This window comes from Carex rostrata, chromosome 16 (assembly GCF_964058835.1).
Source record: "Carex rostrata chromosome 16, lpCarRost1.2, whole genome shotgun sequence".
Taxonomy (NCBI): Eukaryota; Viridiplantae; Streptophyta; class Magnoliopsida; order Poales; family Cyperaceae; genus Carex; species Carex rostrata.
The window spans coordinates 4,883,434-4,909,005 of record NC_135933.1 but is presented as its reverse complement, the minus strand read 5'-3'; the positions used below and the strand labels follow the sequence as shown (position 1 = coordinate 4,909,005).

Genomic DNA, 25,572 nt, shown 5'->3' with positions numbered 1-25,572 from the left:
TTTTGCTCATATTACATAGATGACAAAAAGGAATAAATCTCATGTTTCATTTTGAGGTTCCAACACAAGGACCATGGTCCCGAGAAACCACCTCTTTTTAGAAAATAGGATATGTTCATATTTGTTGCAGTGGAAGTTCTTAAGGTTACTTGAATAGTTTTAGCAATAAGACAAGGTGCTAGTGCCATACATGTCAATGATGGTCACTTGCTATACCATGATATTGTTTTGATATTTTAGCAAAACAGGTGACCTAACAGTATTTTCACTGTTACATTAGTACTATTCCGTATTAGTCAAATTATATCATGGTGCGATTGTGCAAAAAAACCAAAGTTGCAATATAAACCAAACAACATGGATCTACCTTTCATACTAAGAATTTGTTTGATATGACATCCATTACAAAGCTTTAACTTAATTCCATCTGCACTTAAAAGCGTGCCATAATGTGAACCAAATGCATAAAAATATTCCTCTTTGATACCTTTTCTAAGGGACCTTATATCTTCTTTGTGGAAGAATGTTGATACATGTTACTAACTAAACCAAACCCAGACCCAATGGGAACAGATGTAGAGCTAACTACCATTTCCCTCCAATCCCCTGAGTCCCTCATTGCAAATTACGTAAATAACCTAAATTACATATAAAATAGGTTTATCGTGAAAAATCAAGTTAAAAATAATCTCATTTAAACCAAAGAAAATTGTCATTTACAAAGGTTTTAGCTCACTTGCTATTATCACCTCCAGATGCTTCAAGCCACTCTTGCAATTTCAATTCTTGTTCCGATTTGAACTTGTCATAGTCTTCTATTACTGAAGATGTGTCACTGGAACGTGAACTCTCAGCCAATTCCTCTGATTGGATGACCCCTTCTAAACCCACTGGTGACATCAGCGAGCTGGTAACCTGCTCCTCCATTGGTACATCAATGTCTTGTTGAGAGGTCCATTTGAAACTGGATGCCTTCTGTTTTGCTGATTTGAACATGGCAGATAAATAACTGCCATTTGATGGTCCAGTCGAACTAGAAGGTTCTGAAGCAGACAAACTGGCCCGAGAGAATTGAAAACCCCAACTAGGGTTTTGAATCAACCTGGATTTTTAATATAGTGGAATTACTGTTGTGTTTAGTTAGCAATAAATAATATTCTAGACAAGAGAAAAACGGATTGAGAGTTCAACCATAGAAGAATTAGATGAATTCAAAATTGGGTGCTATTTCCTTAGTTATGCAATCAACCATAATTGCATAATTAGAACCAGATCAGCATCTACTAATTATCATCCTGAATTATGATCCTAAGCTTACTAAGTTTACCCAAACACCCAAATTTATTCTTTGTTGTGCATCACTTAGCCACAATTGACCTTTTAATTTAGCCCATAATTGCCCTCAATTTTTTTTTGAGTAAAGTTGGAGGTCAAGCCACCCAACTATTTAATATCCGCAAAGGATTGCCCCTGCTGGGTTTCGAACTTGCAACCTCTTATTGCCCTCAATTTAACCCAGCTGTCTGTGACTTTGTGCAACTAAGCTCTATTGTTAACAGCTTTACTAAAATCAGCAAGCACTGGACATTGATTTGTCTAATTAAGCTTCGACTGTCCTTAATTTAACTAAAATCAGTTTCAAAATACCCTCAATTATGTCCACTAAACACCAAAAGGGGCCGAGCACAAAAAAAAAAAATGTATGTACAGATTGTAAAATGAATACCCTCTTTTAGGTTGGGAAGAAGACATGATACGAAGAGATTGATTTATATCTTTAATCATGTCATCAGCAATAGGGAGGCCAAATTCTGCCATCGACCTCACCATACATATTGAATCCTCTATATCCTCTGTATGAAATGTTACCTCATGCACCTCCTCAGCTAATTTTTCCTGTATATGGAAATAATTCTCAATTAATTACCTTTACATGTGCTAATTGTATTCCTTTGTTTCCTCTTGTTGATATCGAAGGAAAAAGATCAATCGTAAAATTGCTGAAAATTGAGAAAACAAAACGACCTTAACTGAGAGGAGATTGGGCATGGAGGCTTGAGCATGCTGTTGCACGAAGTAAAGCCCCACAGAGGGCTCGTTCGCCAAACACTTTATCATCTCATCGATTCCTTCCTTCACTGTTCGAACAATCCAAAGAAAAATAACAACATTAGAAGAGAACCAAAGCAGTATGTACCTCAGCGATTTGAAGAAAAAAAACCCCAAGATAGAAAATAAATGTGGATTAATCAACTAATTAGGCACCAGCTATGAAGCCATCAGCAGGGGAGAGAGCGTGCATCGCGAAGGACGGAAGAATGGCGGGAGCTCATAACTGTTCTTTATTAGGTTAGGTTAGGTTAGATATAATAGATAGATTTGGGACAAAATTAAATTGGAGAAAGGGATAAGATCAATTTTTGGAAGATTGTACGACGGAGACGGCGGACTGGTTGGTGTTTGAATGACGGGTGAAGAGCGAGAGGAGAAAAAAAAAATATTTTTTTTTGTTCGATTGTTTGGTTAGAATTAGATCTAAAACAATATCATCTTTTTTAGAGGAAAGCATGTTTGAGTCGCCGAGCCTCCGACCTACTGAGTGCGTATCCTCTGAGATATCTCATATTTTGTGTGACCGACGTGTCCGGTGCCTATTCGGGGATAGCGCAGGGGCAGTATTATTTGAACTTTGAGATTCGTGCATAACGTATTTGAACGGTTGAGATTTTCCAAAATGTCTCGCAAAATATGAGATATCCCAAAGGATGCGAATTCCGACCTACCGCGCTTAATCAGGAAATCCTTGATTTCTTTTTTCTTTTTATTTGTTCCCTTTTTTGAACAAATTACGTAAAGAGTATTTGGTACTAAGTTTTTTATTTTGACCTTAAAAATTTTTAATTTCCGTTTTGCACACTGGTATTAAATACAGCCAATTAGGAGTACACCGTTGTTTCAATGGAGGAAAGAAAACAGAGATTCTCGAGAATCTGTGGTTCGAATCTAGTCATCTTTTCACCGAAGGGGATAAATGTGATACCATATCAACAAAAAAAAAAACATAGGGTAAGTACGTGCCATACGGCCCACACCATCAGCACACCAATTAGTATCATAATAGTACCACATCACCTTAAGGTACACTAAACACTTGCCAGTTGCCACGTTCTTTTATTTAATGGTTCACCCACTCAAGGACTAGATAGGACCATGCAATTCAGGAAACTACTTGAGAGAGCTGAGAACAATCCAAAAGGATCAAGAACAAGGAGCTAGATGATTGAGCAAACCAAACTCGAAAGCAATACGAAAGAAATGTTGGCGATGTAAATCAGATGGCCCAGATCCGCCTGTGAATTTTCCATTTCTTTTTCTTACAAAAAGAGAAATTGTAGATATTATTAAAGTTTCAAGACTTTATTTCATTTTATCTCAAAAAATAGGATCCAAATGTTGATCCTCCAATCATTATCTCTAATATATTTTTCTTGATCCAATGGCCTAAATCAATCATGACTTCACTAATCTGAAATATCAAAAATTGAGGTCCGTTTGCATCTGAGATCAAAATGGTGCAAATAACCTGGAAAACCCATTGTGAAAACTTGCTTTGAACACGCAAGTTTCCTCGCTGGTATGATGCGCCATTAGAGACTTGATAGTTGATAGAACCTTATCTTTCGATTGCCGGAAATATTGTCCAAAACTAAAAACAAGTTCCTCCATTTATCTACTTCACCGTGAAAAAAGAACAAAAAATAGTTCACTGGTATCCTTTCTTGAGAATAATCTGAACTAGAAACAATATTTGACATCACACAATATTTGAGAAAATGAGAGACGCAAGCCTATCTTCCTGTATGTTTCTGTACATAACAAAGTTTGTAACTCTAATATAATACACAATAGTGAACCGTTAGTAATGACCAATGAAGGCAGTAAAGTGTAAACTAATCTTCAAGGAAGAAACGAATAAAAATACAAAGGAGATTCAATAGAATGAAAGGTTAATTAAATGGTGGTTGTTGCAAATACTGGCAATGACCTAAAAATATGGCTTTTCTTCTTGCCAGAATAAGAATTTCAAGATCCCAATGTCCACATTTCTGCACATGAAAACAAAAATGATGCATTTTTTTTTTATCTTTACAGTATAATAGTAAGGTCGTTTACTGACACTAAACTGGTATAATCACTCATTTAGATCTTATGCAGGGTTGAAACATAACAAAGGCTAAAACGAACAAGGCTCAGGACAGAACCATATAAACTCATTCTAGGAAAAAGTATCCAAGTGACCCAATACGGTACCAGTATGGCTTTGTATTGTATTAAAAAAAGGCATAAATTGGTACCAGCCGACATAAGTAACAAATAATAAAAACAGTTACTAAATTTTAATGCACTTACCATCCGGAACTTTTATGGCTTTCCTCGCTTCCATTCATATCCCCTTCATTCAAATTGCCATTCGCAACAATTTGCAAACCTGAACCCTGACCAGAACTTGGAACCTGTCCAGAACCCAACTCATCCGAATTATTCTGATGCAGTAGCTGAGAAATTCCAAATGAATTCCACAACCTTGTACCTAGTAAATTTTGTGCCTTGCCAATCTCTTCCCCTGATGGCATCTCATACACCTCAGCTGATGCCGGGTCCAGCTCTACAAACCGGATCGCACATAATACCTGTTCCGGTAACTCCTCCTCACTCTGTCCCTCTAACAGAAATGCCATGTCAATTGTCACACATGTTACATAACCAAATGCTATGTGCACAATAGCGTTTGCCACAATAGATGATCCAATATCCACATCCACTTCGATAAAATCCGATCCGGTCATGTACTTGCACTTGAGAGCTTTTCCTAGTATGCATATGGCCTGTTCGCCAACAGCTGTTCTTACAATCCACGGTGCCTTGGCCATATTTGCAATTAGTTTAAGCCTTGAATTCTTGAATGAATCATCTCCCTTCAAAAACCGATCCATTAAGGACCCTTCTTCAACAGGTTCGAGAGATACAAAGTACATGATCGCACAGTAGTTATCCTTATTTGGTAGCTGAAAATTAAATGCCCAGACAAAGGGTCTGGTATCAGTATCATTTATAGCTAGTTCATCAAGGGTTTTTCGTATCCGGTGATTAGGGTGGTTTAACACCTCAGAAATTTTTGTTGGGCCCTTCATCCAGTCAAACCCTAGAGGTTTTAATAGAAATTCACCGGCTGGTATCTTCACCTTGTCAGAGAAGTAGGTGGGCCCTCTGACCATGAATCTATCACTGGTCGGGGTACTCCACCCATTCTTACAGGGACCATCCAGTTCAAGGTAAGGGACAGCTCCTGTAGATTTTATCTTCTCCATCCAGTCATACTCACTAGCATCTTCAAACTCAACTTCTTCATTTTGATAATCCATTAAGTGAATTTATTTAAGAGTTGCCTCTACAAATTTGTAAGAAAAAATTAGTAAAGACTTATGAGAAACACGTATCCATTAGTTCTAAACTAGGAAAAATGGGATACATTTATCTATGAAATTTTATCTTTCCAGCTAAATGCATACAGCATATCTATTTTACTTTTTACAGCAACTTTTCCTAATTCCCTTTCTCCTAATGCAAAATAGAGCCAAGGGGCAATTTAGCATGAAATGTTCTCTCTCCGGACATAGGTGAAATACAAAAGAGTAATCATTCCTGAAATTACAACAGATCCTTGCCAAATTTTGCCTAGAGACATAACTAATTGTATCCTAGCCAAAAATAGCTATTCTCCAAACTAAAATTTCAAACTACTGATCATTTATAGCTAAATACGAATAAAAGAGGAATGATCCAATCGTGCATCACCAAATAAGAAAAGAAGTATCTAAATGGCTATAAATTGAAGTAATTATTGCAAAGAAGATTTTTAAGGTACCTCTCTAGAAAAGATATTAATTTTTAATCAGAGAGGAACGCATAAACACTAACCGATAAGAAAATCAAACTTCGAGATAGATGACTTTAGCGCCTCGAATTGGTGCTCTTATGAACCCTGGAGATCCAACAACAGAACAGAAGAGTAAGAAAGAAAGAGAGGCGTGAAGGAGGAGGAGAGGAAGACGAGAAAGAAAAGGATCCTTTCCTTTAATTAATTGATGAGGAGATTAGTGCAGATCAGGACAATAATCAATCAATAAATGAGCTTTGATTTGCATTTAACCTCTCTCCAGTCTTTGACCAATGGAGATCTCCGGGTCGCAGAAGTTGAACCAGAATAACTGTAACATAATCTGGCAACATAATTCATACCATATTTGCTGCGCTCTGGATGGAGATCTGCTGTAACATAACAGACCGGGTTGCGGAGTTTCTGAATTTGTATAAAATCTGAAACCGGCCTGTATTTTTAAATTTTTAGGTCCGTTATGCCCAACTTGGATTATTTTTTCAGTCCACCTTTTATAGTTCTTTTCCGTCCAAATTCGGCCCAGTCTAATTTCTAGATAATTACAAAATAATAGGGTATTATTGGAATAGATCCGATAATTACCTTTATTACGAATTCATCCGCTAAACACTCCCATAAAATTTCCACATGTTTATTATGTCGATGTTCACATGTCTATTTTGTGGATGCATGCTTATGTAATCGATATACACTAGTTTCAATTAAGATATAACTGTCAACCGTTACGCGATTGTAACTAAGCCAAGTTACATTTTGACAGTCGTCAATAGCTATCTTGATTTTCTAATCTTATTTTTCGAACCCTCTAAATGCACACTTGAATGATTATATGTTGTGAATAGAAGTTTGTGAATACCGGCTTTAAACAATTCAAAGAAAGAGTTGGAAAAGACTAGATCTTTGAATGTTTGCTACAATCTGGGGAAAGCTTAATTTTCTGCAAAATTACGCGTGAGTCTTGATCCTAGCTACTTTTCCTTTCCAAATTTAAGAAAACAAATATCAACCTTTCAGGTTTCAATCAAGCAAGATATATTCTGGCAAATGTGAAAATGTGAAAATAACGCATCATGACTAACTACTGTTTGAAAAGCATTCATTGTTCAACACTTATTTAGGGTTGATATTTCTGGAGTCCTGTGCATCTCTCCAAAAAATCTGTTTGGCCTCCCTGTTAAAATAATAATAATTAATTAAATCGATTTCTAAAATATATGTTATATGCTTAGGAACAATAATAATCTTTCAATTCCATTGCCACTGAAAATTTATCACATATTAATTTAGTCATATTTTAATCTAATTTTTCATTTTATTACATGAAATTGAACACAACAAATTTATCGTATTGAACCAGCTATGTCGTATCAAATTGGTAACAAAATAACAGTACAGGAAAAGAAAAAAAAAAAACATTTACACGCTGACACGGTAACACTTCTTATTCTACTTTTCGAGATGTAGCGTAAAGTTTTATTTAGAAAGATTATTTAAAAAAAATCTAATTGTTTTTATTGGCTCTTGTTTTTGTTACTCTAACTATTTTTTAGTAATAATTATTGACATAATCACTAAATGTAGTAAAAACTTAATTGCACGAATAGTGATTTATAAATTAACAATAATTTAATTTTTAATTGATGCTTGACAACAACGGACTATGTCCGTTTTGATTATTATATTGTATCAAAACCAAAATTACAAGGATCAGATCCGTCGTTCATTGCATGAAACAACAGAGAAAGGTATATACGGTTTAATAAAATTACAAGGACCGGCTCCATCGCTCACTGCATGAAACAGCAGGGGAATGCATAAACAGCGAGGTTTTAAATAGCTATTATTGTGTCACAGCTAAAAAAAACTATTACGAATAGCACAATTATAGCAAAAATTATTCTACATAATATTTTTTTAATATTATATTTTATATTCCTATTAATTGTCAACATCATCTAAAGTCTCACTGCATGCATGAAATAACAGGGGAAGGTATAAACGGTTTAGCGATGAAGTTCAAATTTGGGGAACTATTGAATATTTGATGTCTAAGTTTTACCAGGCGTCTGAGGTTTCCAACTTAAAATTGTGCAATGATTGCCAATGAAACTATGAAAGGTTTGCGCGTAAAATCCTTTGCTGCCGCTAGAAGTTAATACTTTTCCGGGAGACGACCAAGACTTGAATTTAATAAGTTAGTAAGAATTCTTGGCAGTCTGATCAGATTAATTAAATTGTTTATTTGAAAAGAAGCGGAATCACTGGAGCAATTTTTTTTAAATAGATAAAAATGGGTCAAACATATCTAGTTCTAAATATCACCAAACGATCTCATTAAAATAATTCATAATAAAAAGATATTTGAGTGTGCATTTGAGCTTTTTTTAATTTTTTATTTGACAATAACATATTTTTTTTAAAGGGGTTTAAAGGTTTTAACCAATGATTTAAATAGCGTTTATCACGTCATAGCAGAACAATTAAAAAAAAACAACGCTAAATAGCATGCTATAGTGCCGATAGCGCTATAACTTTTATGGTCTGAAAATACTATAGCGACGCTATAGCGCGCTATTTAGAACCCTGGTTTTAACCTTTTATTATTTATTTTTAATTTTTAATATCTAATTTTAAACTCAAATATCAAAATTTTGTAATCTATCAAATTTTCTACACACAATAAATTAAATATAGATTGTTAGCACAAAATCTCGTAAAATTCATCAATATGGATAAGTTCTCGGCCTTGATTCTTTAAATTTTGTTTCCATCAAAACAATGTCAAAAGTAAATTATTTTTATGTATGCGTAGAGAAATTAAATAATGTAAATTCCATCTAGGATTTTATTTGGCTTTCGATTTTTCAGACTTTTGTTATTTACAATTATAAAAATGGAGAAAAAATGAATGCACAAAAAATAAGAGTATTTAAACCTTTCTTATTTTCTTGAGAAATAAATATTTGATAATTTTTTAATTTAATAAAATTTAATTTGAAAAAAAGTAGAACCAAAGAGCACAGCTTAAACTTCTCAATCAAAGTTAACTATGAAAAAATAATTATCTCATTCTATAATTGCATAGATGCATAGTGGGATTTAAATTAGGACCTTTGCTATATCTCAACTAGTTACTTTTTGATGTAATTTTTAAAAGGAATTCTGTCATTAATATATATATTTTTTTAATACTCAACCTAATGTGTAATATAGTACATTTATTTATATAACCATGGCATGCAGTATGTTATATTTCATATTATTCCGTCTCCAACATGTCTTTTATTGGTTGTATAAAAAAAAAAGAACGGAAAAGACTTATCCGCATTCCTAGTTTAGAAATTTGATGTTCCAATTGCTAAAAAATAATTTTAAAATTAATTATCATTAATTGAAATAAAAAAAAATTCCAACTTGGATAGGAAAACTAGTACTTTAATAAAATAATATTTTAATAAAGAAAGTTAAAAAAGAAAAAAACTAGTACACTGCATCAGCGTAATTGAGAAGCTTCACAGTTAAGAAATGATGTTTCTGTATCACCACCTCAGCCTGCTGCGGTACATGTTTGAAGATAATCCGGTTAAAGGAGAATCTTTTATTTTTAGAATATATTATAAAATAATAGAGACAAAATAAAAGAGTACATAAAGAGTACATAAATAAAGGATAGGTGAAAAGGAGTTTGGTCAGTATAATATCAGTTTTATTTCAACCTATATAACACTAACTTCAAAATCTATCAAATCGACTTCAAATGGGGAATCCAAACCGTTCAAACCGATCTACTTCATTAGTTGTGCGTTTACATACAAATTTATAATTTTTTGAATTTATTTAGTATCAAATCAAGCTGTCAAATGTATGAGTTTTTAAGTTCATTTTAATACATTCATTTTTCAACATATTTTACCGCTTGATTTGATACTAAAATAATTTGAAAATGTAACGAATTTACATGTAAACGCATCACTCATAAAGTAAATCGGTTTGACCGGTTTGGATTAGTCATTTGAAGTCAATTCAATCAATTTTGAAATTAGTGTTATATGACATCGATGTCATACTAGCCGGACTCGGTAAAAAAAAACAATGTGGATCGAATTTTTTTTACCTATTTTTCTATGAAACTAAGGTAATCTTTCTCTTTTTTTTTCCTATTATTTTTAATATTAAAATAAAAAAATTCTCCGGTTAAAACTATCATTTTGTTGCATTTATTAGAAAAACCGTCAGTGGTTGCCTAGAACCATTTTTTCCTCGAAAATAATAATAATAGTGATGGACATACACATTTGACATTTCAACCTTCCATTGTAAATATCCATATGAACCTCCCGCAGTCGAGATTTTTCTTTTTACCCAACAAAAAAAATATTTTATTAAAAATAACCACGGTTCGGATCGAATTTTTAAAAATACCTAGACTGCGGAATTTTTATTCCGGACCTCAGAAAAAATTCGCGCCCCGGATTTTTTTTTTTTTTTAGAGTTTGGAGAAAAAAAATATTCATGGTTTAATTTTTTTTATAATATATGCATAGTATATGTATATGTATATATAATATATGCATAATATATGTATATGTATATATAATATATGTATATGTATATGTAACATATTTATATATGTATAATATAATAGAGGAGGGTTCAAATGCCTCCATGTTTTTGTGCCTCCATCATGCCTCCACCTCTCTCTATCATTTTCATATTTCAAACAGTCGATTCGAACCGCTCAACTTAACCTCCATACTAAAATATGTTTGGAGACCAAATTTTATATTTTTAGGAATTTTTTTACTATTTTTGTAGATAGGTACAAAATCAGTAAATCTGAACCATCTAAAAATAATATTTTTGTACCTATCTAAAAAAATAGTAAAAAAATTCCTAAAAATATAAAATTTGGTCTCCAAACATATTTTAGTATGGAGGTTAGGTTGAGCGGTTCGGATCGACTGTTTGAACTTTGAAAATGATGGAAAGAGATGGAGGCATGATGGAGGCACAAAAACATGGAGGCATTTGAACCCTCCTCAATATAATATATGTATATATAATATAATATATGTATATGTATCTATAATAAATATATGCATAATATAATTACATATAATTATATATAATTAAGGTTTTTGTATAATTATATAACATAATATAATTATACAAAAATCTAAATTACTCTACATGCAAACTAAAAAATTCCACAATTAATAATTACATTTTTCTCCATATTAATATGTGCTTGGAGACCAAATTTTACATTTTTCTGAATTTTTTTACTATTTATTAAGTATTTTACAAAATTGTTGATCCAACGGTGGCTGCTGATTTTACTGTTTTGTTAAGCCACCGTTGGATCAACAATTTTGTAAAATACTTAATAAATAGTAAAAAAATTCAGAAAAATGTAAAATTTGGTCTCCAAGCACATATTAATATGGAGAACAAGATGAACAGTTTGGATCGGCCATTTGGATTTTGAATTTTAGATTTATGGTCCAATGCACAAATCCCTCCATGCATTGCAATGCACCATAGCCCATCTCCATATATTATACATATATTATAAAATAAAAAAATCAAACTATGAATATTTTCTTTCTCCAAACTCTAAAAAAAAAAAAAGATTCGGGATGCGAATTTTTTTTCACGGCCCGGAATAAAAAATTCGCGATCCGGATATTTTTAAAAATTCGGCCCAACCGTGATTATTTTTAATAAAATATTTTTTTTGTTGGTTAAAAATAAAAATCTCGGCTCCCGCAGTAATGTCCACAAAACGAAATAACATCACCACTTGACACTTGTGGCGGCAGATTTTTGCATTTTTTTTCATCCATAACAATTTTGCTATACGCACTAAATGAAAATCACCCATGACGCTGCTCTTACTTTTATTTTAGAAAAAAAGTGTCATAATAATTTCATCGTATGAATTGTTACAATATAAAATCGTTTACAAGTTAACGAATGTAAATGAAGACTTTTATGTAAATATTCAACAAAATAAAAAAATGTAATAATATGTTTGTTTTTTTCATGGGAGATGCAATTGCAAAAAATATTTCTAAACTAATTTTGTATTTTTATTTTTGAAAAAAGTTTACTTATACCTCTCAAATTATTCGACTTCATCCAATTGTGTCTCTATATTTTATTATTTGATTGGTTATTTTCCTATACGATTATGTAGTGTATTTAATTAACTTTTTACTACCATTAATAATTAATAATTTTGATAGGCACATGAGATGATATTTCATTTTCGTACTTGGTAATGAGTTTGATGACATGAAGGTCATGTTGCTTTTTTGTTTTTGTTTTTGTTTTTGTTTTTGATAAAATGATACCTCGTCATTTGTTAAGAATTAAGATGGAAGAAATATTTTGATTGAAATCAAATGTAATAATTCATGGTTTAATAAAATGAAATGGAAATTATATATTTAGAAAAAGATAAGAGGACTAACTTTCTAAATTCCAATATTCATAAAAGATTTTATATGAATTTCAAACCTACAATATCTATATAAAAATATTATACTTTGTTACTAGATCAAAAATTGATTCTTTATAAAATAAAAAATAATAATTAAAAAGACTATTTGCATCGAATGTGATAATTTAAGAGTCAAAATATAAGCTTGTTTTTACACCTTTATCTTATTCTATTATTCTTAAACTATTTTTTAGTTAAAATTAAGATGGTCTACTTTGTTCAATTGATAATTTCACATGCAAATATGTGGAACGTTTTTTAGTAAATAAAAAATTAATTCTTAACAAAAATGGTTGATATATATTTTCTTTTTACAAATTTAGCAAGTAACAAATCAAATTTTCGGTACATGACTGGGGTATTGAAAATTTGATTCAGTATACTGACATCATCCTATTTCACTAAAAAAAAAATATTCCAAGTCTGCGTACTATATCAAGCTACTTTTGGGAGTACTCCGAGCAGTACCCATAGCATTCAAATGCCCCGAAAGCAACGGACTTCTATGATTCTATCTTCTTCCCTTCTTTGTGTGTTTTATTTGTTTGATTTCAGCCTACTACCACTTGGCTCTTCCCTTTCCAGTTTCCACACTCGATCTCACACTGTTACTTCCCCAGTTACCCCTTCCCCAGTTCTCCAGGCCTGCTCGCTTACCGTTGTCTCAGTTCACCATCTGTTTATAAGGAGGAGGATAAGAGGAATTAAGGACAAAATTAAAAAGGAAAAAGAAAAGGAGAAGTATCGATGGAGAATTTGCTCTTCTACCTCTTCACCCTTGCCATCTCTCTCTCTCTTACTATTCTTCTCTTCTCCCAAATCTCTCACCACCGCAAAGGGCTTCCTCTCCCCCCAGGACCACTCGCCCCTCTCCTTCCTCTGCGGCGTTCCTCCTTCGAAATTGAGTCCTTTCTTCGCGGCCTTTTCAAGAAACATGGACCTATTGTCTCTGTCAATATAGCATCTCGTCCGGCGATCTTCATTTCTGATAGAACTTTGGCCCACCAAGCATTGATTCAGCACGGCGCCACCTTTGCCGAACGTCCCACCACCAATGCAGTAGCTCATATTCTCAACTCCGGCCAGAGGAGTATCAGCTCAGCCAAGCACGGTCCCCTCTGGCGTGCACTGAGGCGGAATCTAATGGCCGAGATTTTGCAACAGTCTCGTGTTCAAATGTTTGCCCCAGCCAGGAAATGGATGCTTTCAATTTTGATCGACCGGCTGAAGGTGCAGATGGAGAGGGATGGAAGTGTTGTGGCCATGGAGAGTTTCCAGTTCGCCATGTTTTGCTTGCTGGTGCTCATGTGCTTTGGGGAGAAGTTGGATGAGGCAAAAATTAGAGAAATTGAGGAGATTCAGAAGCAATTAATGATTTATTTCGTTAAAATACAGGTATCATTAAAATACAAGTGTGCTAGTAGGTATAGGTACTGAATGGATCCTGATCTCCTGCCATATAGTCTCCAATTGCCACTATTGCACAACTATGCATGTCCATTTGAACCGCCTGATTTGAATTGAACGCGCCAGATTTTGCGGTGGCTTTTTAGGGGGGATTTTCTGAAATCCATGCAAATTCAAATCAGATGGCTAAGATCACATCCATAGTTGCTCAAAAACTGTGGCAGAAGAATAGGAGTCGGTACAGGTACCAACTTGTTACAAAAAAAAACAGTACTTAGTGCTGACCAGCCATCTTTGCAATTTTTTGTTGATGTGAATTTCACCCAGCAAATATTTTGCAAATAACGCTCAGTATTGGCCAACTTTGCAACTGACAGACAAAAGTTGGTTGGCTGTTGACAAACAATATTCAATTAAGAACCCCTAATATGACATAAGTACATATTAATACTATAATTCTCGGATCAGTAAAATATCAGTTTGTACTTGAAAGAATGCCTCTTTGCCTGTAGCGATAAGAGAGTATGATCTCAGTGTACTCAATTGTCTTATTTATAAGGTCCATAAGGATATCATGAAAAGGTCAATAAACTTCAATAATTGCAAAGCTATTTTGTATATCCAGTGCTGCTTCTGCAATCCTATTTTGTTCTAATTTTCTGAAAAGCCTGTAAAATGCTGTAAAATTCTAAGAATTTGTTGAATCATTTGAACTAATATTAGGTCTTCAGTGCTTACCCGGCAATAACCAAGATAATATTCAGGAAGAGGTGGAACACAATTTTAGCTTTGCGTAAGAGGCAAGAGGATCTGTTCTCGCCACTTATCAGAGCCCGCAAGGAGAAAAAGGAAGGCAAAGATATTATTTATTCATATGTCGATTCCCTACTTGATTTGAAAATACCAGAGGATGGAGGCAGAAAATTAACTGAAGGTTTTATTTTTTATTTTTGCTCGCATCTCTAAAAATTGCCAAGTATGTGAAATCTTAGTAAGGGTAGTATGGACATTTTTTTTGAAAATGTTTATAGAGTCAGCAGGATCTATCTTAATAAGGGCAGGGCAAGCATGGTATTACTACAACCTACAAGGTCATATGTGATCATGCCATTTTTTTCATTTGTAGATATTTTGCTTTTCCTTAATTCGTTTTTTAGTTAACTAGTTAACATTTTCTTGGGTAGAACCATAGGACGAAATTTCATTCATTTAACATTTAAGAGTAATTCAGGTAAAAGGTTGCTTGCTACAAACTGATATTTTTGTCTTGGCAGGTGAGATTGTGTCCCTATGCTCAGAGTTTCTGACAGGCGGGACTGACACTACAGCGACAGCTCTTCAATGGATCATGGCAAACCTTGTAAAACAGCCAGAGATACAACAAAAGCTCTGGACCGAGATTGAAGAGGCGATGGGCAAAGATAGTGATGAGGTGATGTCTTTACTCTTTAGCCAATATAACTTATTATGCATTGTAGTTTAATTTGTAAAATTTAGAATGCAGAGCTAAAAAAAATGCAAAGAGTATAATCATGAACCAGCCAGAATGAAACCTGCTGAACTGTTTTAACTTTTAAACTGCACCGAACCATATATTGCAAAATCCAATTACAACCAATATGTTATGGCCTAATGGGAAAAGAAGAATTTTTTATTTCCAAATTGAGTGTCTCGTTAAATATCGTGCTGTGCTAAATTTGGGTGTTTATAAACCAAAGGTGAAAGAAGAAGATCTCCAAAAGATGGTGTATTTGAAGGCAGTTGTATTAGAAGGTCTGAGGCGGCACCCTCCGGGTCATTTCGTGTTGCCTCACACTGTTTCTGAGGACTTCGATCTGAATGGGTACGTAGTGTATACTTGTGCGAATATATTTAATTAACTCACTATACAGATGATCTACTGAAATTGTAATCTCTATACAAGAATTTTTATGTTTATTATCAAGACTAGCTGGCACTCTTTAGCTAGTGCACCCACCTGGTATGGTACCCAGTAAATTGAACAAATTTTAGGTAAAAACAAAAAAGACTCTGATAATATTAAGCAGCTATTACAGAGGTGCCAACTATTATGCTTTTCTCGGCATTGAAAAATTATTGTTTTACCTCACTTTGGTTTCGAAAAGAAAAGAAAAGAAAAGGAAACAGCGTTCAGAAAACAATAGAAAGGCCAGGCAACCTTTAACCTCATTAAAGAAGAGATGAGGTACATGTTTGTACTTGAGCATGAACAGTTCAATTTGTAATTTTATATCAGTGTAATGTTAACCTGCCAATATGAGATATCAAGACCTAGCACGTTGCTAAGGAAGTTATCATATTTATAGGTATCACATTCCGAAGGATGCCCCGATTAATTTTGCAGTGGCTGAAATAGGTTGCAATGACTCAACATGGTCTGACCCCTTTGAATTCAAACCTGAGAGGTTCACTGAAGGAGGCGAAGGTGAAGTGATTGACTTAACAGGTACCAAGGAGATAAAAATGATGCCATTCGGAGCTGGTCGAAGAATTTGTCCCGGAATGGCACTTGCGTTAATGCATCTAGAATATTTTGTTGCAAATTTGGTGAAGGAGTTCAAATGGGAAGAGATAGATGAAGAGAAGGTTGATTTGACTGAAAAGCTTGAGTTCACCACTGTAATGAAAAAGCCGCTTAGGGCTCGTATAGTGCCACGCAAGTAAATGTGTAACTTTTTCTTATTACTGGTGCCATGAACCTTATGTATAGTTTGTGTATGCATGGCAAAGAAGTATCTTTAAATTTTTATTGGATCATTATTTAGGTATTCTTGGTTAATTAGGAGCTCGTTTGGAATAATTGTATAGTGAATTACTCCATTTGCCACCTTGACCATGGTAGAATAATGGAGGTTTTGAAATAGGTTATATTAAATCTTTTATATTTTCAACTTTACATAAGATCATTAGATTGCGAAGCAAATTTGGACTTCTTGCAATATATGCTCTTTTTTTTTTCATGGTCGACACGGGTGTCAGGAAATTGTCCCCTCGTGGCATCATGCGACTACAAGAGGAATTTGAATTTTTTATTAATTTAATTTGAAACATTGTTAACTAAAAAGTACCAATCATTTAATATTGCTAAAATATCCATAATAAATAAGTAGTTTTTTTTTATTTTGTATAAACTTTTACAAAAGATGGTTGAATTAATTTTTTTATAAGTTATTAAAAATTAAAATAAAATATTAAATTTAAATGATAATTTAAGCAACATATTTTAACTAAACAAAAAATAATTTAAATATAACATGTTTGAACCAAACAAAAATAACTTAATTTTTCTTCACCTAATAAACAATTTAATCTCCTTTCGCATTTTTCTACACGAGTCTGAATCCTCTGAAATAACTCAAATTTTGAATTTAGATTCAGACCATCTAATCAGAATCTGAAATTTTGAATCAATTCAGATCGAAATAAAATGCACGAACCGTTTGTTGACTCGGCAACCAAATATGAACTTTCCACGCTTCCATTCACACTCCTCCAAGCTCCCGAATTCGTATCCTCTGAGATATCTCAAACTTTGAGTGACTTTGTGGAAAATCCCAATCGTTTAAATACGTTCTACACGAATCTCAAAGCACAAATAATAAGGACCCCTACATCACCCCCGAATAGGCACCGTACACGTCGGTCACGCAAAAGTTGAGATATCTCAGAAGATACGCACCCAAGCCCCTTGCTTGGTGTGGAACTCTATCCTCTGCGGAGCTTTTAATCTGGTCCGTTCGTTTTGATCGGACGGACCAGATCAGATCTCAAAATTTAGGCCCACTCTTATCTGGTCCGTCCGATCAAAACGAACGGACCAGATTAAAATATCCGTACAGCTCCGCACAGGATACTCTCCCTGCTTGGTGTCGTCTCTCTCAGTCTCGAATTCGTATCCTCTGAGATATCTCAAAGTTTGCGTGACTTTATGGAAAATCCTAACCGTTTAAAGACGTTCTGCACGAATCTCAAATCCCACATGACATCACCCCCGAATAGGCACCGCACACGTCGGTCACGTAAAAGTTGAGATATCTCAGAGGATACGCACTCAGTCTCAACTCACCATCCGTTTCCACAAAAAGGAGGAAACGAGCAGTAAAGAAGAAGAACAAAAACAAAAACAAAAACAAAAAGCATCAATCAATGGAGGTTTGGGTTTTCTACCTCTTGACCCTCGCGGTCTCTCTCTCTCTTACCATCTTGCTCTCCTCTCGCATCTTTCACAGCCGCAAGCCTCCTCTGCCCCCAGGCCCACGCGCCTTTCTGGTATATCTGAAGGGCTCCTCTTTCAAAATCGAGCCCTTCCTTAGACGCCTTGTCCAAAAACACGGACCTATTATCTCGGTCAAGCTCATAACACGCCCAGCAGTCTTCATTTGTGATCGCACTTGGGCCCATCAAGCGTTGATTCAGCAAGGCGCCACGTTTGCCGACCGTCCCACCAACAACGCTGCTTCTCGAATTATCTCCTCAGGACAGAGGAACATCAGCTCAGCAAAGTATGGCCCCGTCTGGCGTGCGCTGCGTCGTAATCTAACAGCCGAGATTTTGCACCCATCACGTGTTTGCATGTATGCTCCGGCCAGGAAATGGATGCTTTCCATCTTGATCGACCGGGTGAAGACGCAGAGTGAGAGGGATGGAAGTGTCGTGGCCATGGAAAGCTTCCAGTTTGCCATGTTTTGCTTGCTGGTGCTCATGTGCTTTGGGGAGAGACTGGATGAGTCGCAGATTAAAGAAATCAAGAAGGTTCAGAAGGAATTGATGAGTTATTTCCTTAAATTACAGGTATGTTTTGTAACATGGGGCCATGGGGATGGGGGTAATAACTTATCCCAATTCCCAAGTATGAAGTATGCTATTAGATATAGGTACATAACCGGTCTGCATATGCTGCTATAGTTGCCACTGCAGCACAAATATGACATGTCTGTTGGCATTGCCTGATTTGAATTGAATGTACAGAGCATACCGTGGCTTTTTAGGAGAATTTTTTTTTTATCTGTGCGATTAAAATCGAATGGTTTAGATTTGCAACTATGGCAAGAGAATGGAAGTTGGTAAAGGAACAATTTTGGAATGTTTTGTTGTTGTGAATAAGACCCAACATCTATTCCTTATTTGCAATAATGCTCAATATACTAATTTTGCAACCAACACACAAAAGTTGGCAAGCTGTCTACAAACAAAATTCAATTAAGGTCTAAGGGTGATAGTGCGAAACCATTTACTTTTGATAAAAAAACGGTCTCGGTGGATGTCACTAAGTTGGTATGTATCATAGCATAAGTACTTGGTAAATGCCACTAAAATATCACTTGTACTTTGCCCGTAGCAATGAGAGATATGATTTCGGTAAGTTCAATTGTGTTATTCGGTAAGGTCCATAATGATGTCATTGAAAAAAGACAAACTTCAATAATGGCGAAGTTATTTTGGATCCTTTAAATGGTCAACCAAGCCCATTTCTATCTGAGTGATTTCATTGCTGCTCTCTGCTATCCTTTATTGTTCTGCTTTTTCTATAAAATAACTTAACTTCTGATTAGGTTCTAAGAATTTGTTGAATTCTGTGAACTAATGTTCAGGTCTTCTCTGTTTACCCGACAATAACCTAGATAATATTCAGGAAGAGGTGGGATGCAATTTTATCTTTACGTAAGAGGCAAGAGGATATATTCTTGCCACTTATCAGAGCCCGCAAGGAGAGAAAGGAGAGCAAAGATGTTGTTTTTTCATATGTCGATTCACTACTTGATCTGAAAATACCTGAGGATGGTGGCAGAAAATTAACTGAAGGTTTTTTTTATTTGTTTGCATCTCTGAAAATTGCCAAATATATTGAAATCTTAGGAAGGGGTAGTTTGGACAAATTTAAAAATGTATATAGGGTATGTGGGACCTGGAATATTTCCTGTACTTTGTTGGGGCCAGGCATGGTATTATTTCAGAGCAATATGCGATATCCATTGTTTCATTGGTAGATATTTTGTTTTTTTGTTTTTTCTTTAATCAGTTAAAATTTTCTGGGATAGAACCACGGGATGAAATTTCGTTTATTTAGCTACATGGCACTCAGGTGAGCAGCTTCTTGTTACAGACTGACATTTTGTCTTGACAGGTGAGATTGTGAGTCTATGCTCAGAGTTTCTGAATGGTGGGACCGACACTACAGCAACTACTCTCCAATGGATCATGGCGAACCTTGTAAAACAGCCAGAGATACAACAGAAGCTCTGGACTGAGATTGAACAGGTGGCGGGCAAAGATAGTGATGAGGTTAGGATAACATCATTTCTTCTGTAGCTTAATTTTAAAATTTAGCACATTTGCACACTAACCGTATCATATTGATCAGCCAAAATAAAACTTGGTCATCTGTTTCAAGCTGCAGCAAACCATACATTGCAAAGTCCAATCAGTACCGATATGATTCTTGGAAAAGAAGAGTTTTTTTTTTTTTTTCCAAACTGAGTGTTTCTTTATATATCGTGCCGGGTTAAGTTTAGGTGTTTATAAACCATAGGTGAAAGAGGAGGATCTGCAAAAGATGGTTTTTCTGAAGGCAGTTGTATTAGAAGGTCTGAGGCGGCACCCCCCGGGGCATTTCGTGTTGCCTCACACAGTTTCCGAGGATTCGAAGCTGAACGGGTAGTGTACACTCGCGCAAACCAATTTATTACCTTACTGCAGTTATAATATAATGCAATTTGTAATCTCTCTAGGACTTTTACTTGTATTACCAAGGTTGGCTGGCACTCATACTGTATTCTACCTGGTATGGTACCCGGTAAATTGAACTTAAATCAGGCAAAAACAATAAAGATTGGATAAAATTAAGCAGCTTTTACAGAGGTGCCATCTGCGGTGAAAATTCTTGGCATTGGAAAAATTATTGTTGTATCTATTTGGTTGCAAAAAGAAAGAAAAAGAAAACAGAATGCAGAAACCAATAGTAAGGTAAAACCAGAAAGTCTTTAAACAAAAGAAGAAGTGACGATTAGTATGGCATTGGTACAATTTTGTAGTTGAGCATCGATAGTTCTATTTGCACTTTAATAGTAGTGGAATGTTAATCTACCAAAAGATATATCAAAACCTAGCATGTTACTAAGCTAGTTATCATTATTGTAGGTATCACATCCCAAAGAATGCCGCGATTAATGTCACAGTGGCCGAAATAGGTTGTGATGGATCAATATGGTCTGATCCCTTTGAATTCAAACCTGAGAGGTTCACTGAAGGAGGCGAAGGTGAAGGGGTTGACTTAACGGGTACCAAGGAGATAAAAATGATGCCATTCGGAGCTGGTCGAAGGATTTGTCCCGGAATGGCGCTTGCCTTAATGCATCTAGAATATTTTGTTGCAAATTTAGTGAAGGAATTTGAATGGAAAGAGATAGATGAAGAGAAGGTCGATCTGACCGAAAAGCTTGAGTTTACTGTCATTATGAAAAATCCTCTTCGGGCTCGTGTAGTGTCACGAAAGTAAGTGTGAAACTTTGCTTTCACTATTAGTTGTGCATTGTACCTTATGTATTATATGTGTGTATGCATAGCATAGGAGTTTGTTTAAATATTGATTGGACCTTTGTTAATAGATTCTGGGTTAGTAGCTCGTTTGGAATTTTGGAAATCTTAGGATAAATTCCTTTTTGGTTTTGTAAATACTTTAAGAAGATTGTGGTGTAACGTTTAGTTTAAACTTTTATTATTATCAAAATGTGACTATTTTGTCCTTAAATCAGCAAAAGAATTATGAAAAACACTACTTGTTTCTTTAGAAACTTACTAATTAAGCTAAGTAAGAGAGGAGTTATACTTGAACATCTAACCCAACCGCAAAAGTGTGACTTATAGAAAGCACTACATCAATCACAAACAAGTCTTTACATAAATATAACTATCATATCGAGGTAATGAGATAACATGGTATAAATCAAAATCAAAATAATATTATAATAAAATTCAGAAAAATCAGTCATAGCAATTCAATTGTGTTTTCTTTTGAAAGAACTAGACGTAAATAGAAGGCTGCTCACACGGAACCATAGTAGACTGGTAAAAACCAGATCCGATTGCAAATCCGGTTCGGTTTAAATAGAAGACCAAACAAGCATATAACCTTGGAAACCAGCTGATTTTTTTCAAAACTAGTGAACCAACCCAAAATCGGTTCTTTTTTCCTATGATTATGGACCGAGGCGGCCCATTAATTCTTTCTTTAGAGGGGAAAGGGCCGAAGGGGGGGTGTCTGATGCCCTTCCGACTAACTACAGTTGGGCGGTTTACAGTTTACACACCACGATTTAAATTTTTAGAGGGTCCTGAACTCCTGATGCGGACCGCATTAAGAGCTAGGGTTCTAATGCGGTCCGTAACAAAGAGTTTAAAATCTCTGTTGATGTTCTATTTGTCCATATTCTTGCTCCATATCCTCAATTTTAATCAATTCCTACTAAGACTCAAAAAGTGCAGCAATAACCTTTTTTTTCAAAGAAATAGAAATAAAATGAGATTTTAAAATCAAATTCAAGCCAAAATCCTAGGATATTTGTCTATATGATTTTGTGTGATCCACGTAACTGGTGGGATCGAGGAGAACGACGGTGCAAATACTTTTGAATTCTCTTTTCTTTCAGCGTGAAAGAAAATTAGAGAAGATTGAGAGTTAGCTGATTAATTATAGATACAGATATAGATCCAATTTAAATTGCGAGCCCGTTAATTAATTTACTCTTTAAAAATTAAAATCATATGGTGTAGACTACTCATCGACCGCAGTTGGTCTGATGAGCATCGGACACCCCCCTTCCTCTTTTGAGGGGAGGAAATACCATCTTGAATAATAACTGTGAACAACTATGTGTTTTTGTGGGTTTACAACTCTTTTGTAAGCAATTATATATACATTTGAATGTGATGAGACAATCGCCACTGCATTATTTTAAAAAAAAAATTAAATGCTGAAATTTTAATATTAGTTGCCAGAGGTTCGTTTGATCACAAAAAATATCAATATTAAGGATATTGATTTTTTTTAAATAAATTGTTGGTTATTAACTCCGAGCGTTCTTTCAATACATTTTATTAGTTTCAGTCTACTTTGTACCAGCTCTCCCCTGAAATAAATTCTTACAAGATTTGGAAGAGGGAAGCAGATCAACTGCCCCCTCAGTCACTGTAGCTGGGACCGGTCACTCTTAAAGGGAGTCGGTTACCGTTAATTTTTGAAATTGGAATCCACTAGCATTGACTCTGGGGCAGGAATTTCATGCCCCCCAGAAGGTAAAGGATTCAATCGCCAAGCCGCCAAGGGACGTAGATTCCATTCCCTAGCGATGCGACCGGTCAACTTAGTCAGTCCAGTTCCCCAAGTAGAAATCGAATCTACTCTTTGTCAGGTAAAGGCTGACCAAGCGAATGATGCTTAGCTGGTCTATGGCATGCATATTCTCCATCCATATATGAAGGAAGGGGATTCCATGAAACGACGCCAATATTCTTTGATGGTGGTTGTGAGGAGAAGAGGAGCGTAAGGTATAACCGGATGGTGGGAGGTCTTGCTTTAGGTGTTATCAGACAAGAAAAAGCAATAGCAAAGTCTCAATTTCAGGCGGAGTCGGCACTCAGATGCGAGAAGAACAAAATGATTCCTTTCTTTGTAGTGAGACTGTGAGAAAAATAATAGGTTGAGATGAATGCGTTTTTAGTTATTGCTTCCATGCCTTCCATTTCTAGGATTCGATCCCTGTCTATTTTTCTTTGAGAGCATAAAACCTTTTGGTTTGGATGTCACGCAAGATTGTCACAACTTTTTCATTAATATTTCAGAACTTAAAATTAAAATGCATCCAAAAAGGTTTTACAATTTATTAATTGCTTTCATATTTTTTATTTTATAATTGTCTTAGAAATATGATCTGAATTAAGTGAGACTATCAACGACACACGCAATGCATTCTAAAATAATTATGAGTAGCATTTGATCTATCTAGTTCATTTTTGAGCAAATAAAAATTTGAAATTTAGATGTCAAATTCAAATCATTAATCTTGTTCATATTCATTCGAGATGCATGTATGTCAAATTTTATAATTTTTTAGTTCATTTATACTAAATCAAGTGGTCGAAAACGAACTCAGTTAACTACAATTAATTATTTTAATATATTCATTTTTTACATCTTGATTTTATATGTTTTATTTTATTAAGCATAAAAAATTCAGTTATACGCGAATCAACCTTTAGGCAGCTAACTGGGAGAACAACCAACCGCAGTTAGCAATTTCTAACTTATTTAGGGCATTTAAGCTTTTATTAGTCGCATCTTTCATGTAGGGGCCTGATTGCAAAATTACTCAGAAGTATACTGAATTTTTTTTTTTTTGTTGTTGTTGTATAATGTTGAGGGCTTGAGGCTGTATAGTATGTGGATGGCCAACTCAGTTTGCATGCTTTAATTATAGTCTGGTACCAAAAGCGGTACTGATTTGGGATCGGTTAATCTGATATCAGTTTTTACTAGTACCGCTTGTTCATTAAAAAGGCGTGATTTATCCGTGGGCAAGAAAAAAAGCAACGATGCCTGTGTTTCTACTTTTTCCATCCTTTGTTGAGACGGAGAACCTACGTGGCTTGAGTTCATTGCTTTTTGGCTTTTGTTTCGTTATACTGAGAGACTGATTTCAGTGTCTTTTTGTTTAGGCTAACGGAGGGTAAATTTCTCATTAAAGGGAAGGAAGAGGAGACGAAGGCAGACCGGAGCTGTCCGCTACTATTATTCGCCCCTGAAATTTGTACCCACTGATTCGGGATGTAAACAGAGTAACACGAGTGTGTTCTCCTTCCTTCACCTCCCGTCCCCTTCCTCTGTGCGACAGGTTTCTGGAGCACAGCCTTAAGGGCTCGTTGCACAAATTAAGAAATAGTTTTGCAATAGTGTTATTTTAATATTAAAAGCAGAATGGTGGAAAGATAATATTGTCGAACATGTTGTTTGACAAATATTATTAATATATTTGGGAGATTTAAAAGACCAAAAATACTTTTTATAAGTAATTTGTGTTTTTATTATGTTTCATGGGCGTATTAAACTTCTAAGATCTTCGGTGAAAAATAACCACAAAATAAAATAATTTATATCTAATTGGACTTCTTTGTAATAAAAAATTAATTTAGAGTTATTGGCGATTAGACTTTTAGAATTTTCAGTGAAAAATAACCATAAAATAAAATAATATATATCTAATTGGACTTTTTTGTAATAAAAATTAATTTAAGACTATCAGCGATTAAACGTTTATGGTTTTCGGTGAAAAATAATCATAAAATAATATAATATATATCTAAAAATTTGAATTTTAACCATTGGTTTAAAAAGAAAAGAAAAAAACTCAAACCATGATCTAAATTCACAGTTTGAAATATTTATTCCAAACTATGAATTTAGATCGCGGTTTGAATATTTTTAATAAAAGTCAGAATACCTAATTAGATTTGATAATTTGTATTTTAAATTGGATATTATTTTTCGTTAGACTTTATTATATTAATTGACTTTTTATTTCTAATTTGAATATACAAATAATATTTGTTAATTTCATTCGTGTATATTGTTGAATAATTAATCTATTCACCGTTCTATTTTTTTTTTTTTATGAAAATATGTTATTTT

The 25,572-nt window shown here is 34.5% G+C and overlaps 3 protein-coding genes, 1 long non-coding RNA gene and 1 pseudogene across 6 annotated transcripts; 3 read left to right on the top strand and 2 right to left on the bottom strand.

Moving 5' to 3' along the window:
* Positions 1-452: 452 nt before the first annotated feature.
* On the bottom strand, positions 453-2,573 carry LOC144567750 (MEF2BNB-like protein). 2 transcript variants are annotated; one of them, XM_078317914.1, is made up of 4 exons: positions 2,266-2,573; positions 2,026-2,138; positions 1,727-1,896; positions 453-1,102 (listed from the first exon to the last, which is right to left on the bottom strand). In XM_078317914.1, exons 1-4 carry the CDS (start codon positions 2,300-2,302, stop codon positions 733-735), a joined length of 690 nt encoding a protein of 229 aa, XP_078174040.1. In that variant the 5' UTR covers positions 2,303-2,573; the 3' UTR covers positions 453-732. The 2 variants fall into 2 exon arrangements, with proteins under 2 accessions (XP_078174040.1, XP_078174041.1); XM_078317915.1 differs by having other exon boundaries at positions 2,032-2,138; positions 2,266-2,545.
* A 1,251-nt stretch (positions 2,574-3,824) lies between these two features.
* Positions 3,825-6,140, bottom strand: LOC144567373 (ENHANCED DISEASE RESISTANCE-like protein (DUF1336)). The gene is made up of 3 exons (XM_078317497.1): positions 5,980-6,140; positions 4,411-5,449; positions 3,825-4,106 (listed from the first exon to the last, which is right to left on the bottom strand). Coding segments are annotated over exons 2-3 (1,014 nt in total). The 5' UTR covers positions 5,424-5,449; positions 5,980-6,140; the 3' UTR covers positions 3,825-4,105.
* Positions 6,141-12,973: 6,833 nt separating this feature from the next.
* Positions 12,974-16,652, top strand: LOC144567050 (cytochrome P450 89A2-like). Its single transcript, XM_078317092.1, has 5 exons — positions 12,974-13,859; positions 14,595-14,805; positions 15,146-15,303; positions 15,590-15,714; positions 16,199-16,652. The coding sequence occupies exons 1-5, from the start codon at positions 13,212-13,214 to the stop codon at positions 16,554-16,556; spliced, it is 1,500 nt and encodes a 499-aa protein (XP_078173218.1). The 5' UTR covers positions 12,974-13,211; the 3' UTR covers positions 16,557-16,652.
* On the top strand, positions 14,120-14,446 carry LOC144567052 (uncharacterized). Its single transcript, XR_013515347.1, has 2 exons — positions 14,120-14,222; positions 14,256-14,446. It is a non-coding gene; the product is annotated as an uncharacterized LOC144567052 (long non-coding RNA).
* Positions 16,653-17,985: 1,333 nt separating the features above from the next.
* Positions 17,986-21,618, top strand: LOC144567051 (cytochrome P450 89A2-like; annotated as a pseudogene). Its single transcript, XR_013515346.1, has 5 exons — positions 17,986-18,683; positions 19,484-19,694; positions 20,017-20,174; positions 20,422-20,546; positions 21,030-21,618. The product of XR_013515346.1 is annotated as a cytochrome P450 89A2-like (transcript).
* The last annotated feature ends 3,954 nt before the right edge of the window (positions 21,619-25,572 follow it).